Source organism: Acipenser ruthenus, chromosome 4 (genome assembly GCF_902713425.1).
Source record: "Acipenser ruthenus chromosome 4, fAciRut3.2 maternal haplotype, whole genome shotgun sequence".
Taxonomy (NCBI): domain Eukaryota; kingdom Metazoa; phylum Chordata; class Actinopteri; order Acipenseriformes; family Acipenseridae; genus Acipenser; species Acipenser ruthenus.
Window position 1 is genome coordinate 97,859,882 of NC_081192.1, and position 17,883 is coordinate 97,877,764.

The following is a 17,883-nucleotide window of genomic DNA, read 5'->3' on the forward strand; positions in this document are numbered from 1 at the left end:
TTGATCCACCTTCTTTCCCCAAAGGTTTCTACATCTTGAAGCTGTCCACTTATGACATTCATTATCTATTAAACACTAGTCACGTGTGAATGTACAATCGCGATTAGATTGTTTATATTGCAATATTACCAACTAAAACCTAAAAACAAATTTAAAAAATGTTCTAATATAAAACAAACATTTGTTTCATTTCCAGTAGCAATAATATCCTCTACAGTGGTCATTACCCGTTCTACAGTTGGCCTTTTCTTTCGTTAAGTGCTCTTGGCTTAATTACAGTTCTGGTTTCTGCGTGGGACATTAATGCTTACCTCTGAAGAGTAGCACTACATGAAGGAGGCAGCGAGACCCTTCTTGCTTTGCAAATTCCAATAGGTTTAAATGGTTATGAAAAAAAAAAATGCTGTTACCTCGCTTTGAATCTTCTGCACTCCCTTTGAAACTTGATAAGCCTGGGTGTCTACAAATTCCAGCATTGACTTTCCTTTGGATTTCTCATAATCTTCTTTATATTTCACCTGTGGAAAAATAACAAAAAAAGAGAATTGGCTAATAATTTGTTCCTAAGGGGTATAACTCGAGGTTATTGCAACATTCACACATACCTGACTCTGAAGAACCGCATTTTCCTTGTGATGAAGCCGCTCAGCTGTGTCCAAAGCCAAGTGGTAGTGCCCTTTGGATTTCTCATACTGTTTCTTGTATTCAAACTAAATGAAAAGACAGCAGAATATTTGATTTGCCATAAAATAAGTTAAAACCAAGACAATAATAGATGGTGCAGCAATATGGCATTTATTTTACAAACCTTTTGCATGTTCACTGACTGGCCAAAAAATAAGAGAATACAAGTCAATCTGAAAACCCCCTATGTGCAATGTATGTTAATGTGGTCACGTGACATCTCATGAGCTCCAGCAGACCTTTAGAAGTTATGCGAGAGTTCTGAGCAACTATTAAGCCACACATATGATAAAGCAAAAGGGTATCAGCGACTTCAAAAGGGTCATGATAGTGGGTGCTTCATTGCAGTGGCTGCACGGACCAATGTGTCTCCTGGCTATTCCTGGACTGGCAACGGCAACCACTACCAGAAATCACACCTCCGGCAGACGTGTGCAACACATACCAATGGCCCAACTCCGGACACCTGTATCCACTCATATGATGAGGCAGGGGCTATATGGCTATTTTCAAATTTTTGCCCACTCAATTTAATTGACCCAGTATTTACAGTACTATATATATATATATATATATACATATATAACTATATATATATAACTATATATATATATATATATATATATATATATATATATATATATATATATATATATATATATATATATATATCAGTTCAGCTTTTTTTTTGGTTCCTTCTAATCCTTAAATATATATTTTATTTCATATGTTTCTTATCAGTCACTTTTGGAATGATCTGGGGAAGTTTATCCACAGATTGATAGAAATAAAAGAAGTGCAGATATTGTAAAAACAGAAAGCCTACCATGCTCTGCAGTTTGCTGGCCTGTAATGCATGTCCAAGATAAAGTGAATTTGGTAAGTCTGAGCTAGGATCATGTAGCTCTTGCAAATCAGTCTTGTATTGTACCTAAAAACAAACAGATTCAGAAAAAGCAGATTGATTCATATATGAGTTGAAACACACACACATATATATATATATATATATATATATATATATATATATATATATATATATATATATATATATATATATATATATTTACAACAACAATGTAAATGCCGGCACTACAAAAGTGTTCGAAAAACCTTTTCAAGCACAGGGTTCTTCGTCTTGGGACAACTGCATACAAAACTCTCCTCCAGTGGACAGCCACAGCGAAGGGAAGAAAAGACAGCAACTCCCGCTAAAATCAAGTCCATATCCACACAGAGTTCTCAATAAAAGCAATCATCTTTATTTCACATCTTTAAAACTTCGCAGCAAACATAGCTAACACGTTTCGAGGCTGTGTGGTCCAGCGTTTAAAGAAACGGGCTTGTAACCAAGAGGTCCCCGGTTCAAATCCCACCTCAACCACTGACTCATTGTGTGACCCTGAGCAAGTCACTTAACCTCCTTGTGCTCCGTCTTTCGGGTGAGATGTAGTTGTAAGTGACTCTGCAGCTGATGTATAGTTCACACACCCTAGTCTCTGTAAGTTGCCTTAGATAAAGGCGTCTGCTAAATAAACAAATAATAATAATATCCATAGGTTTTCTTCAGAGCATAGAAAAGGTGAGTACCGAACCCTGAAATAGTCATTCATTTCAGGTGAACATTTGAAAAAAGAAAATATTAAGCAGCTCACATTTCAATTAAACACAAAAGGTAGATCGCAGAAACCATCAATTAGCAAATAACACATTATTTTAACGACAGCAGCAAACAGACAATCACAAAGTTAATGAAACAATCTACATTCAAATTTATGATCCATAATAATGTATCCAATCTAGCACAACAATAGACATAATTATACAGTTATGTCAAGGGACATATATATAATACATGGATGAAGACTATATTTGCATCCCGAGCCATTCGAAAAAAAGGCATAATACCATATAAAGTAGTGATGTAAAAAAGTGATAATTCCTCTAGAGGAAAATATACTTGCACTTTGACCCATTCGACTCCTCGAGACCATCACTTTCAATTCAAACATATGTCTCGTTTTCAATCACTCGACAGCACCCACAGTACAGAAATGTTCATTAATGATCAACAAAATGAGAATACGTTAAAAAAAAAAAAAAAACTGTACTGCTGAACCTCGTCTTTTTTTTTTTTTTTTTTAATTTAGTCGTTGCCAATTATTTTTGATTATTTTCTCCCAATTTGGAATGGCCAATTATTTTATTATGCTCAGCTCACCGCTACCACCCCTGCGCTGACTTGGGAGGGCGAAGACGAACACACACTGTCCTCTGTAGCATGTGCCGTCAGCTGACCGCTTTTTTTTCACACTGCGGATTCACCATGCAGCCACCCAACAGCTACAGTGTCGGAGGACAACGCAGCTCTCGGGCAGCTTACAGGCAAGCCCGCAGGCGCCCGGCCAGACTACAGGGGTCGCTGGTGCGCGGTGAGCCGAGGACACCCTGGCCAACCTAACCCTCCCTCCCCCCGGGCAACGCTCGGCCAATTAAGCGCCGCCCCCTGGGAGCTCCCGTCCTCAGTCGGCAAAGGAATAGCCTGGACTCGAACTCGCGACGTCCAGACTATAGGGCGCATCCTGCACTCTACGCAAGTGCTTTTACTGGATGCGCCACTCGGGAGCCCCAGAACCTCGTCTTTTTTAATATTAGCATCACAAGGGTATCCATGTATTATATAAAATAATAGGATGGGCCTTCAGTGAGTTACAGGAAAACAATTCCATCTCAGGTTTCTGTGACAGTTTATAAATTACTCAACCTTCAGTTTCGTAATTTATGACGTCACAGAAACCATATATATATACACACACACACACACACACACACAGTGGCAGAGTAGGGGGAGGAACATGTAGGGCACAGGACTACAACTCCCAGAATGCCTCGGGGCTAGAATTAGACACCTGCCAGTAATTTAAGCAGGTAAACATGTTGGTTAGTAGTCTGTATAAAGGTGAGGACCTGCAGATAGACCTGTGAGGGTGTATTTAATACTATGTGTTTTGGTTACCGGTAAACAGCTTGTCTGTCCGGTTCGATAGTTAAGAGCTTATAAAAATTTAGTTAAGATTCCAAAGAGGGATTTAGGTCTTTTGTTTAGTTTTTGTATAAATAAATATACAGGCACCGCCCTGTTTTGAAACCCATCTGTGATCCAGAGTTCATATTTCACTAGAAGATGGTGATAACTTGTCTCAAACCTGGCAAAACATACCCCACTTTGTCACAACACACACACACACACACACACACACACACAGAAAGAGAGAGACACACACACACACACACACACACACACACACACACACACACACACACAGAAAGAGAGAGACACACACACACACACACACACACACACACACACACACACACACAGAAAGAGAGAGAGAGAGACACACACACACACACACACAGAGTAGTTAATTTTTTTTTTATTAAGAAAAACATTAAAAGCATCTAAAAATATTATACTTCACCACTCCGTGCAGCCTTCTAACTGCTGGGGACAACAATATTTAGTATAGAATCACTTACTGAATAGAAAATCCAGATTAAAAGGTTCCTCTATTGCCCACTAACAAAGCCAACAAAGCCAACTGAACAAGGAAAGAAATACCTCTCAGTATACTGCTTTAGCCTATAGAGGTCAGCATAACCTACCAAATCAACCATTTATTTCTAATAATCACTCTTAGTAAGAAATTGTAAGCAACTGGTTGTAAAAATGTAACTAATAAAAAGTTAATTTAGTATAACATATATCAGCACTTTACATAGATGGATTTACCACTGCAGAAAATATTTCAAAAAAAAAAAAAGTCAGCATAATTGTTGTTGGAAAAGTGCAGTAGCTACATGATGTGGATTATAATCTGTTGCTTATTTTGTATACTATTTTTCAAATAATGGTCATTCATATGCTTACTATTCAGTTTTGTTTTCTGTAGTTAAATGTGCCCTGAGCATTCATTCAATTTGCTTTCCGCGTCAAATGTTGACCATCATAGTCAAAACTAAAAAAGGCCCTAAAGCTTAAAACAGAACAGAAAACAGTCCAGGAAGTATGTGACTAGACAAGGTTTAGTCTCAGCCAAATTTTACTTCTGTATAGACGTACAGCCAGTTCTATCTTTAAAACTCCTCAAAGACAGCAGAACAGAAGGTAATATAAATGTCTCTGAACTTAATTGAGAAGGGGATCATGTCATAAAACGGCAAGTTACTTTCTTGGCATGAATCAACACCTACTAGTACAGTTTACAACTTGCAATTTTACACAGTCACCATGGAAACTGCTGATCGATACATACATAAAGATTCATTTCAAGTTACAAAACGATTTCCTAAATGCAAAGGAAAGGTTGTAAACTATAAACTAAAAACAGCAAATACGTGTTGATAAAATAATTAAATGCAGAACTGGCAAGATTTATGCATCAACAAAACCTACCTCACTTGCCCAGACTGAAGCAGCTTGAGCCTGTTTGAAAGAAGCGCTGTCCTGAGGGTTATACTGGTGCTTCCTTTCCTTCAGGTCTTTCTCAAATTCCTCTTTGTATTTCACCTGTTGTAAAACATTCACATTTTACCTTGTATATATATAACACAATTCAATAATTAAATATAAAACCATGTTCATTTAAATCTTTTTAAGGTGGCAAAAAAAAGTCTGCCTCTAATCACTCTAAAGCTGCTTAAACACCTACATACTAAAAGCAATGTACTAAAAGCAAGTTGTAATTCCCAGTTTATTGACATAAAAGCGGTTTAGGTATAAATCATGTGGATTCTTGTTATTTTACAATAATGCCAAAGTAGTATGATTATGCAAGCTTGCAAAGACACAATAATTGGGCCCTTGACATACAATGAACTGTCTTGTGTTTATGACTTGATTGTGATGGATTATCATAGAAACAACACATTCATAATTTAAAACACAGCAAGTATCTAATTGGATTTGATTAAAAATTAGATATTAACATAATACTACTGAATTCTTAAAAAAGTAATATGACCATAATAAGGAGGCCATTTCTATTTTATAGAACGGAACTTGGCAAAAATGATGGAAACCACAGACATTGTATGCAATCCCTATCAATGGTAGAGGTTTGAATGAATGTAATGAATGTTGACATTGAATTTTCTTGGAAGTGACATACACCCCCCCACCCCCCATCAAGGCTGTGATACAAAATTAGATCAGTAACATGAAAAAGTAAATCACCATGATCTACTGTACATCCATTGCATGCAAATGAAAAAATGTACGTTTGAAAACACAGACATACAGTATAGACAGATGCATTCATTATTTAACGTAACAATGTTCTCAGTAAGTTAGATATTGGACCAGTGGTTCTCCATGGGAACACAACATGGACATTTTTAAAATGCATGAAGCTCTTACCTGACTAGAGAGCTTGGAAACCTCTTTAGCATGCTCAATATCTGATCTTCCCAAGACTGACTGCCTATTGTAGACTCCTGCTTTCATTTGGCTTTTGTATGCAACCTACACCAAATGCAAATAAATGATCAACTTCACAATTCAATTTGTCTATGTATTGGGTTACAAAACTGTTTACAGATACTGTGTTGGCCTCTGACCTTACACCAGAAAGGAAGGTTAAGCCCAGCTGTATTTGTTTTCCTTTGATTCTAAATGGCTGAATATTTAATTGCAATAAACTTTTACAGAGCATCTGTTTTTCCTAAAATGGCATTGGGTGATTTTGGGATGGAGGCCAAGAGACACAGCTATAAGTAAATGTATATTATTAAAAAAATTAAGGTATTTTATGATTACACTGTTTTCTATTTATTTAGGGGAAAAGTATTTACTACCAGTACTACATATGCTATGCATATACTTCCCTTCTGAAGCATGCAATACCATTATGATTGATATATCAATTCATGTAAGAAAAAACTCTCACTTCCATTTTTGAAGTTCTTCCATTTTAAACAGGGCTGTTAACGTCATGCTTTGTTCTCAAACTTAACAGAAGGGAAAGCAAATAATTCTACTATATCATCAATAACAATGACAGGTCCCTACATCGCTGACGAGCCTTGCTGTCTGGGTTGCTTTCCGGATGTCTAGTCTGTCAGCCGTTCCTGAATATTTGTGGATATCCTGCATGTCCTTCTTATAGGACACCTTTAATAATAAAAAAGGCAAACAAACAAACAAACAAATAAATAAATAAACAAACAGAAATGTGTTTTTTTGTGAACAAAAACAAAGCATCCACTATGCCTCGGTAACTACAGCAAAAGGTAATGAATTGACAGTCCTGGTCCTTGACATGCCAATGTATTAACTTGTTAATTCAGTGTGCACCATTGTAATAATTGCACATTAAACTTTATCATTAACTTCAACATCAGATCGGCATTGTTTACTGCTGTGCTCTTTGATGTAAAAAAAAAAAAAAAAAAAAAAAAAAAAAACAGGGTGTTGTATGTTTAATTAGATACAGGCTAGGCTGTGAAATGCCCCAGTTTGCCTTTGTGATGTCAATCAATAGTGGCATTTTCCAAAATAGCAAACTGCCCAAGGGAAAACCAGCGTCCATTTTAGGATACAGTGCATAGGCGTACCGTATGTGCAGAGAAAGAATTTGAAAGAAAGGCATCAGCAAATTGTAGTGAAAGCCAGGATCATGTGCCTACAACTACAACAACTGGACAAAGTATTCCCTTACATTCCCTTAGATATTTTTCACAATACAAAAATGCATAGTGTAGTGTAGTAAAGCATACGAAACAAGAGGATAAGTAAAGTTAAACATCATGTACTGTAAAAATCATGGTCAACCTTAGTAAACAACAGTTGCATGGGCAGGTATGGGATATGCACTGCAAATAGTACTATAGCAATATAACACCATGAAAATGCACCATGGCCTCACAACATACTGTAGGTTATAATGAGAGCAGTAGAGGGCATTCCTCAGTTGTATGAAGGGCAGAGAAGCACGAGGCCTGGTGTTAAGGCAGCAGATAACATAAGTTGACATGACACAGAAAACATCTAAGTGTGGTTTTGTGAAAGACATCATGTACTTACATTACTTTGATGCTTATTGACCTCAATGGCATGTCTAACAGCCGGTGGTTCCTTCATGTTGGAATAATCTGATTGCCCCTTTTCAGCATCGTACTTCTGTTTATAAAGTTTCTAGGAAACACAACAGTAGTGTTGCATGAATCATTCATTGCATTGATTATTTAACAGTCATACTGCAGGAACACATTGTAAAGAAGTAGCTGGCACTATAACTGTGTTACTCTGACAGGATGCGAGGCTGCTGTACCTGCTACATGAAATATCAATTTGACTGTGAATACTGTATAACGTATCAACTGTACTTTGATGTTAACCTGCAGACTAAGATTTGTATTTGTACATTTATTTATTTGTTAAATCAAGATGTGGCTGTAGATATCCAATTTACAAATGTGTCCTGGAGGATACAGGCATTTTACAAACATGCTCTAAATACAGCACAGTACCTTCTAACAGGAAGGTGCACTTTTTGTGTGGGTGTTTGCTATACAAAATCTTGATTGATTAACTAAAGCATGCTGCGTTAACCAAAATCGATTTTTTACTTTTCTGTTCATCTTGTAGTTGTTACTGTGCCTTAAAATAAGTGTCAGGTATTCCTATCAAATCCACTTTACCCAGTAAGCCTACCTCACTCTGATTCTGTGAAACTGTTTTCGCAAACACAGTGTCAATGGTTTGTGGCATCTGTGCATAAAGACAATTGGAAAATTGCTTTTGGCCATCTTCCTTATACTTTTTCTGAAAATATTAAGAAAAAAAGTTATTTCTATTCAGTAATGTGTTAAGTGTTAAGATAATTTTTCGTTTTTTTTTATTTTTATGTGAATATTTGAAATACACTGCTGCATCCTGTTATCTGATGTACAGTACTGTAGGTCACATGATCTGGTTGCAGCGAGACCACTGGAGTGAGTCTGAACATCAATGACGTGATTAGGTAGGTCTGTATATCTGCATATTTCAAATTGAAATGCAAAATACAAACATAGTTTATTTTAATAGTTCATAAAAAAAAATAATAAAAAAACATTTCAATGTGTACCTCACTCTGAATCTGTGATAATTCTTTAGCAAACTTTGTGTCAGTTGTTTCAGACATTTGTGCATAAAGGCAATTAGAAAACTCCTTTTTGCCTGCTTCTTTGTACTTCCTCTGCCAAAAAAAAGAAAAACATACTTTCATGGACTAGAGTATATAAAAAAGCACAAGTTTCAGAGGATTTGCAACTCAATGTGAAAACTTTCAATGTACTCTTCATAAGCTGCATTGACACTGACTGAGTGGGTGGGCAGAAGTAAACAATGCGGAGTACATGGAAGCTGGACGTCAATCACGTATTACAACCCGCCTTATTGGCACAATTCTCCAATACGTTTAATAGAGGAAGACTTACAGGGCTGCAGTAGATCTTTCTGATTTGCTATAAGCATGTTAGTTATGAGCCCTTTACTGGAGAAGTGCATGTTACCTCTACCCTCTAAATCAGACCATGTGAATGCAAGTAAATGAAGTTAACTGAAATGTAAATTGACTCAGAGCCTCTGAAACATGTGACACAATTAACAGCTTTCATGACGTTTCGATGAAGAACCTGTGTCAGCTCAGACAAATACAGTATATTCCTCCAAAATGTGATTTATTACATTATTTAGGGCACTGGTAAACACAAACTGAAAAATTCTGTTCCTTGACACAATTCATGATACATACTTTATATAAAATTTAGTTAATGCATTGTTTATCTTAGATTTGGGGAAAAAGTAATATAGCAATGCTTATTATATTAACGTACAATAAAATAAACAATTCCCCACTTTCACGGTGCGGTTGAATGTATTTTGGTGCAACAGAGGTACAGGAGTCCATTGCGTATCCAACTATGGTGAGACCAGAGTAAGGGCGGATATGTAAAAAGTCGGATAAATGAGTCCCGTTTTAAATACCATCATACACAGCTGTAACAATTACTATATTCACACAATTATTGTTTTGTGATTCAGCTTTTATTAGGGAGCTCCCCAATCCCTTGTTTAGAAAGATACAGGATGTTAATGCTTGTGACAGGGTAGCCGTCTGCCGTGTGGGTGCGTGCATTCGTTGCTGATTGACAGGCAGGAGATCGAGAACAGGATTTATCACACTAAACAGCTCACATGACACTACCAGCAATAGTAGCGGACATAGTAGGTTACATACAACACTGCGTACGAAAACTTTGGTGGGATCTACAATCTCTGAACTAATCTTCTCTGTTCAAGAATAAACAAACTCAGGCTACTCGTCCGGCTGTCGACGGATTCGACTTGCTTACTCACTCTTTGGTATCCAGCCCTGAGGTGAATAAACAGAACATTTTTATACCTGACGCCCTGCTAGAACACACCTACCTGATTAGATTCCACACCAGGTAATCACACACAACAGGCAGGCTCTCCCACACTATTTGCAATATACATTTACACAAACAACCCTGTTCATGTGCAGGACTCCTGCCCTGCCACAGTGCTGGATACACTTACATTAATGTTGGGTCATTTACACAGTAGAAAAATGCATAGGTTTACGAAAATTAAAACAACCTTCAACTGAAAGCACAACTCGCTTTCGCTTTCCTGTAGTCACTTTGCATTAGCACTGTAAACGTGGGTGACGTTGCTGAAGAGCTTGATCACGGTGGATAAACGGTTAGGGCGGATATGTGACGGGCGGATACGTGATGGATTACTGTATAACACACTCTGTGACTCTCATCGTTTCTGTTATTTAATTTGATCAGCCTTAACACATCAGTCCAGAAGTTTACATTCAGGCACACCATAAAAAACTAGTTGCTTGACTTTTTGGACAATATAAAAATATTAAAAGCCAGGTAAACACATATTTTTGTCCACCTACAAAAGCCTTGAAATTCTTAAATAAACACCAGATGCATTCTAAATCTACAGAGCAGCAGATCATCTCTTATTTCTCTAGGAGTGTAATTTTTTCTTTTTTTTTTTTTTTGGAATGCCCAATTATTCAATTATTTTTTTTGAAATGCCCAATTATTCAACCCAGCTTACCGATGCAACCCCAGCACTAACTCAGGAGAGACGAAGACGAGCACTCGCCTCCTCTAGGAGTGTAATCTACTGCAGAACAGTTAAAGCACTCTATAATAATACATGCCCACTGGATCCTGTAGTAGATTCTGAAGTAAAATCAGTTTGTCATTGACAGGCTGAAACAATGTGCCAGTGATACAGCTTATTTTCACTGACTAACAACAGCAATGGAACTGGAAAGAATCATAGAAAACAGTTGTCTACCAACATGATGCAAACTATAATACCATATATTAAACTACCAACTACCTTTCTGTATTTCTCTCAGATTGCATAGATGAATGCCGGGGCAACGAAATAATCCTGGGTTGTTTTTTTGCAAACCTGTTCAGAGCTACGTTTCTATGGTGATGGCAGCTTCGTGAAAATACTGACACCCCCTTTTTTCTTGTATGATAGCCATGATATAACATGTCCTACTGTAAAGAATCATAAAATACAGTTTTGTATCATTTTATATATACCAGTTTTGTACCATATTATATATACCACCACGCAATCCTCCTTGCAATTGCTGATGTGTTTTAAAACAAGTGCTTACATTTATCCACGGAGCCTACAGGCCTACCTCACTCTGATTCTCGGAGACTTCTTTTGCAAACTGTGTTTCTAAGGTTTGTGGCATCTGCGCGTACAGACAACTGGAAAAGTCCTGTTTACCACCTTCTTTGTACTTTTTCTGAAAAACAAACAAAAAAAATGAAAATAATTAAATAGTTAAATTCAGTGACATGTTTAATACCGTATGTGCCCTTTTACTCCATTGTAAAATCAAAAACACCATGTCTTAGGAATTAGCTTGGCAGCACAAGTTGTTAAATGTCTCTAATTCCTTTAGGAAACTTGGGGTTTCACAGCAAAGTCTCTTCTCCAGAATTACCCATGGAGTTTTCCCTTTGAGTATTCCTTGTGGGACATCTGTTCTTGGTAATGGAATTAAAAAATAACATTTTGAACTTGTACCTCGCTCTGCATCTCAGATAGCTGTTTAGCAAACTGTGTTTCACTGGTTTCAGACATCTGTGCATAAAGGCAATTGGGAAATTCTCTCTTGCCATCTTCTTTGTACTTTTTCTTAAATGAAAAAGAAAAAGTTTAGGTTATTTTAACATTTAAATGTCCACACATGATTGAATGCTTAGTTAGCCCTGCACAGCCCATTAAAACACCTTGCAGAATGATCAATGCCGAAGGGTTTAGCACTGTTCAGGCAGGTGTTTTTAATGTTTCATCCAACCTGTGTATATTTTAATATAAAAGGCACATTTAAGTGTACACATATTAAACCTGTTGAATCCTACCTCACTCTGAATCTGAGACAACTCTTTGGCAAATTGTGTTTCACTGGTTTCGGACATCTGTGCATAAAGGCAATTGGAAAATTCTTTTTTGCCAGCTTCTTTGTATTTGCTCTGCAAAAGAAAAGTAAAACAGGCTTAAGAATTTAAAATGCACTGTTCTACATCCACCAGGGAATACAGTTAGTTAGAGAAACTGTCTTACACACGCATCTACGATAATGCCCATCTCTTTAAGGAGGTCATACTAGTAATAAGCTCTGCTTGCTTTTACATATTCTCAGCGGACCATACTGAACAGCTACATGACATCAGAATCATAGGGTTCATTAAGGATACAGGAAAAGCTCTGAACAGCACATCAGCTACCTCAGAGACAGAGCAGCCCTTTAACACATTTTTCACATATTCAGTGTCGCATTCACAAGACTCAAGTAGAAAATTGTGGGTGTCTGGTAAATACAGAACATGATTAAATGACAGCCAAAAAGTAAATCTGTTAGCTGTATGTTTTAAGTTTGTAAGTACCCCTTTCACTATACTTCCGTGCACCATTTAGAGGAGAGATTTATAAATGAGCTTTAAGGTTTCATATTGTCTTTTTATATAATCAATGAGGAGCTGAGAGAAAATAGACATTTCAGGTAAAACATTATTGAAGATTAAAAAAAAAACAGCAAGTTGAAAAAACACATTCTCTTTTTATTTATTTTTTGCTTCACGATTACCTGTAGCTTCACAACAAAGCTTGCACATGTCATTGACAAGCTCCTGCTTTTACCTGCTTAGTTTAAATGACTGTATTAAAAAAGTTTGTCTGAAGATTAAACTATTGGTAATGTACACAAACTGGAACAGAATTATTTTGAATACGACTGAGTTTGATTGTGGGGCTTTGCAGCTTTAATACAAATATGTGATTAGCCTGCATATCTGGCATATCTGATTCAGCAGTAATGTAAATTAATTAACAAGCAAGTGTTCTCTGCTCATATATTTCCTCCCATATTTTCACAGTATCGCACATTGATCTTATTTCTTAAGGAGTACAGTATGTGCAAACCTAGATCTTAAACCCTATTCATTTTAAGCTCACTGTTCTTATCATTAAAAGACCAGAACAAGCCACACTTTTGAGCTACTATTTCTCTCATACTTCTTTAACTGATAAGTTCAGAAAATTAGGTTACTAGTCACTATGTTAAATATTAATGTTTAAAAAATTACTAGTGTTTTATCTTTATTTTTACTTTCAATGTGTTTAATAACTGAAGTACATTCTGTGCAGCACAGGAAAACTAAACAATATTCATTGACAGTGAAATTCCATTCCTTTATGAAAAACATCACATGTCATGATGTTGGCTCTCTTCCACCTTACAGAATGTATGTTAATAAGTCAAGATGCCACCCACAGCATGTATTAGACCACAGTTCATACCTGCTAAATACAGATGATCAAGAGCATATGCCATGCTATAAATAGAATGGAAAAAAAACTATCCAGACTATGTCATTAGTAAACAGGTATAGTTTCATAATGGCTCGCTAACTGGCACTTGTCACAGTTAACATCTATTTAAAAAAAGGCTTTAACAATCAGATACAACCACGCCTTACCTCAGAAATGAAAGCACCAAGATTTTTCACATGCTGAAACTGAGGAGTGTCAGGACCAAAACTGCACCTGCCCTTGGACTTTTCATATTCTTCTTTATACTTCACCTACAAGAATGAAAAAGACAACTCAGTCATCAAAATTCAAAATTCTCAATTCTGAATTGTTACATGATAGAAGCTTAAATCAAAACCTATTTCCGGAATGGTTATGTTATCTTGATATTGGAACTATTCTGAATTCGATTCAATTCACTTCAGACCTGATTCAAGCACTGAAGAAAAAGCAATGAGAGGCTGGTGAATTAGCCAGCCTCTCATGCTGATCATGAGTTGCTTTAATATGGTGGGAAGGTTGTTTTTACAACATGGTCCAGACCAAGACAACTTTCTCATGTACTGTAGTTCCTGTTCACAATAAAAGACAGATGACAACTCAAAGTACAAGAAAAAAACAAACAAAAAAACAAACAAACGACAAACAGTAGGATACATAACAATTTTATATGCAAGACATAAGCATGTCCAATGTGCAGTATAACTGAAGACATCAGATAAATACATCAGATCTCTGTTGCTACGCCAATATCTGATGGGGAAAGAAAACTGGGTCTTGCTTTCAAGTCATTCCACTCTCTTGAACGAATGTTACTAAGCTGCTGAACCCTGTTGGTGAGGTCCAGCTTGGCCAGTATTTGGGTGCCTGACCAGCAGGGGTTACTGAAGCATGTTGAGGTAAACTCTCCCAAAACAATTTTGTTCCCTATCCCATGGAAGAGCACAAGCCAATGTTGTGCCCGCTGAGAGCCTGCAAACAAGACAGGCAATTCGGACCGAAAGGGTTTTGGCCATGCTTAAATGATTCACCCTGCGCTCTGTCACACGGCTGGCTGAGTGATGCCGTCAGATCCAGGAAATGAATAACACAGGACAGAACAGATGAGATGAAATGATGAAGGCATTTGCTTGCGCCGGTTTATTGTAAAATAAAAGGTTTGATCAAAACAAAACACAGGACACGGCACTTACGCCAAAATAAATAGACAAACAAAACAAACAGACACTGACACACAGGGACGAACACTAAACAAACACGTACCGTGCTGGTCCTCCAGCACCACGTAGCAATTGCTTACTTTTTACGGTTTATTTTCTCTCCTCACTCTCTCCCGTTCTTTCGCCCTGAACCCCGAGTGAGTGAAACGTGCACCTATATATACTGTTGTGCCGGGATTCAATTACTAATTAAATATTCACTTGAATCCCAGCACGTGAATTAATTATGTGCAACCTCGTGCTCGCATATTAATTACTTTAAATGCACGTGAAGTGATGTGCAATCCTCGTGCTTAAATACAATTATACATTTTAAATAACTCGTGCTGCACACACCCATTTATATCCCGTGCAGCCATATCTATACACCAACATTAACACACCACAAGCAACATACAATACAGAAATGCACACAGGGGCGGGGCACATTGGCACAGCTCCCATGCTGTGTGCTTTGTACTGGGAAAGCTGTGTGGTGGTTTTATGATGTGGACTATATCCACTGGAGCTAAACTAAAAACCCCAAAGTCATTTAACTTGTGACAGGATCAGACCAAATGCAAATGCAACCTAAAGATGACAAAGATGGGCCCTGATACTAATGAAAGGTAAAGAATAGCTTGTGAAGTTGCTGTGTTCATTTTGGAGATTTATCAAAATTGTCCTCTTTGAAGCCATGACTGATTTTACTGGATCATTTTGATGTGCCAGTGTTTGCTGTGCAAGCTTCTGTCTGCACTGCAGCTACCTTTAAATCAGCATATAAAAATGGCAAGAAGCTGATAAAAAATGACACACGGTTAAAAGTAATTGACATGAAATGGCTTTAAACATGAAGCTGTCATTTGTGGCATATGTGTTGTAGCAATTAAGCCAGACGAGCCAAAATCAGTATTTGCTGAACTGACAGTAAGCAAGCACAGGTATGCTTGAAAAACAACATAGTCTACATCCAAAACCCAAATAGAAGCACTCTAGGTTGCAAGCCCCTAATCTTTCACTACCACTTATTAAAGCTTGTTTGTAGCAGCGTAACTTACATAATACGGCAACTGTTTATTAATAAAGTACTATAACAATATGCAGTGACATACTGTACGGTATGTATAAAATGAGATACAATATGCAAAACATACGGATGAAGAAAAAAAATAAAAACATGGGCCTGAAAGTTTAGTGTGTACTCCTGCACGCTGTTCACTCTGTAATTGGTCAGATAACCAGGATGGTACTGTATGTGCTTCTCCTGGTCATTTCCAAGGACAGCGGGGTCAAAAGTTTGAACCGATGGTGAAGTGGTAGATGACACATCAGGGTATATTTGGAACACTTGGATCACACTTCTATGAACACTAGCCTGCCTGATAATAACAGTTGCCTCTGGAGGACTGGTGCTCCTCAAAGATACAACAACCATGCAGACAAACAAACAAACATGCGCACACACCCCAATAAAAAGCATACCAGGTTAATTGTTTCTATATCACTTGCCATGCAATCTGGTGTCAACATTCTTTAATACTTTACTTTGTCCCTCCCTCGTTACACGTAAATTGGGCCATAACCAGATGGGCTAATGACTTTTAAAACGATCAGATGTTTGTTCCTCTTAACATTTGTACCTGTAGCCTTAAATAGCTCATTAATAATGTTTTATTGTTTTTTGAAAGGCACAATATAAAATAAAGATTATTATTATTATATTATATATTATTATATTAATAAACATGTATTGCTTTGAGATTGCATTGCATGAAACAAGTAGTTTCACTTCTGACACTGAAATCTCAAATGAGGCATTCAGAAGGAGACAGGTACATGGGAGGTTACTGTGCTGTGGCCAGAATCTCTACAGCAGGCTGGTGGAGATTCCTCAGATTTTATTAAGACCACATCACAGCAAATCAAATAACTTGGAATTCCATTATAGGAACCAGTGGATCTGAGCCATTTTTAAAACAGCAACAGAAAATACAGTGAGAAACATCTGAGTGTACAGTGTTCTAGAATTCAACACTGAACAGGATTATAAATATCTTGGGTGTAGCGAGCTCTCTGATTGGCTCAAAACGATTCCAAACAGTGCTGTTGTTAGACAACAGCAGACTAGTTGGATCTGTTTAGCCTTATTAGTATGCTTTTGTTTTCTATCACAACACATTTCTTCTGGAATGGTTTATTTTATAATCACACAAAGAGTACATCCATGTGCCGAAGAGTGTCCAAACCAAGTTTCATCACAACTGAACAAGAGTTTCTCTGGCTGTACGGCAGACTGATACTGTACGATCCCTCCATATATGTACCCCTAGAATCTGATAATACCCAAAATTATGCAAGTCCCTAGCAAGAGTCACCACAATTTAAATAGTTGTTCTTTAGATACATAGACAGACACGTCCAGTCACCTCCACTACATCCCTATATTAATCAAATATAATATGAAGTGTCTGGTCAGGAGGATGTGGTTGTGAGGTTTTTAAACAATCGAATAATTTGCTTTACATTTATTTTTGAATTCCCAAATCCAGTCACAGTGCTCTTTCTCTGGCAAAAAAACAAAACAAAACAATAGAAGGAGTATGAAGCATCTCAACAAGACACATCTTTCCCCCAGTACTTAAGACAGACTCGTCACTTAATTTAATGTATTTCACCCACATGCTCAGACCAATTTACACCATTAATTTACAGGGCAAATGGGAATTTTAATAGGATTTTCCTCACCACAGATTTAGGGCTGTAAACCAAAAGATTAATTAAAATGCCTGTCACTAAAACCATTACGGTTTTATTTACGAAAGGTCTTAGAATTTGCACTTAACACCCGTAAAAAATGCAAATTAGGTCTGTCATGTCAAGTCACAGCAAACAAGCACATACATTTACTTACATCACTTATCAAATCGCTACACTTCTTGGCAAACTCCAAGTTCCTGTCTTCAACAATGGGCTTATTGAATGCCTGAAGAAGAAAAATGAAAAGCCATTCAACATTATTTCAATGAAGGTCATCAGAAAGACACCACCTCCCTC

At 37.1% G+C, this 17,883-nt stretch overlaps 1 protein-coding gene across 9 annotated transcripts in view; it reads right to left on the bottom strand.

Moving 5' to 3' along the window:
* The window catches only part of LOC117399528 (LIM zinc-binding domain-containing Nebulette-like), a 94,030-nt gene that overhangs the window by 20,620 nt on the left and 55,527 nt on the right, over positions 1–17,883 (bottom strand). For 5 of the 9 annotated variants that reach the window (XR_004544099.3, XM_033998780.3, XM_033998778.3 and 2 more), the window contains 14 exons: positions 17,741–17,812; positions 13,795–13,899; positions 12,178–12,288; positions 11,840–11,950; positions 11,445–11,555; positions 8,814–8,924; positions 8,399–8,509; positions 7,769–7,879; positions 6,755–6,856; positions 6,104–6,208; positions 5,141–5,254; positions 1,511–1,615; positions 606–710; positions 411–518 (listed from right to left, as the gene is read on the bottom strand). The exons of 2 other annotated variants lie outside the window; for them this stretch is intronic. Coding sequence is in view for 6 of the 7 variants with exons in the window: in XM_033998780.3 (XP_033854671.3) it covers positions 411–518; positions 606–710; positions 1,511–1,615; positions 5,141–5,254; positions 6,104–6,208; positions 6,755–6,856; positions 7,769–7,879; positions 8,399–8,509; positions 8,814–8,924; positions 11,445–11,555; positions 11,840–11,950; positions 12,178–12,288; positions 13,795–13,899; positions 17,741–17,812 (1,482 nt within the window). In the remaining variant the exon portion in view is untranslated. Of the gene's footprint in view, positions 1–410; positions 519–605; positions 711–1,510; positions 1,616–5,140; positions 5,255–6,103; positions 6,209–6,754; positions 6,857–7,768; positions 7,880–8,398; positions 8,510–8,813; positions 8,925–11,417; positions 11,556–11,839; positions 11,951–12,177; positions 12,289–13,794; positions 13,900–17,740; positions 17,813–17,883 lie in introns of those variants that run through there. 2 more of the 9 variants (XM_033998779.3, XM_059023147.1) reach the window with 2 other exon arrangements.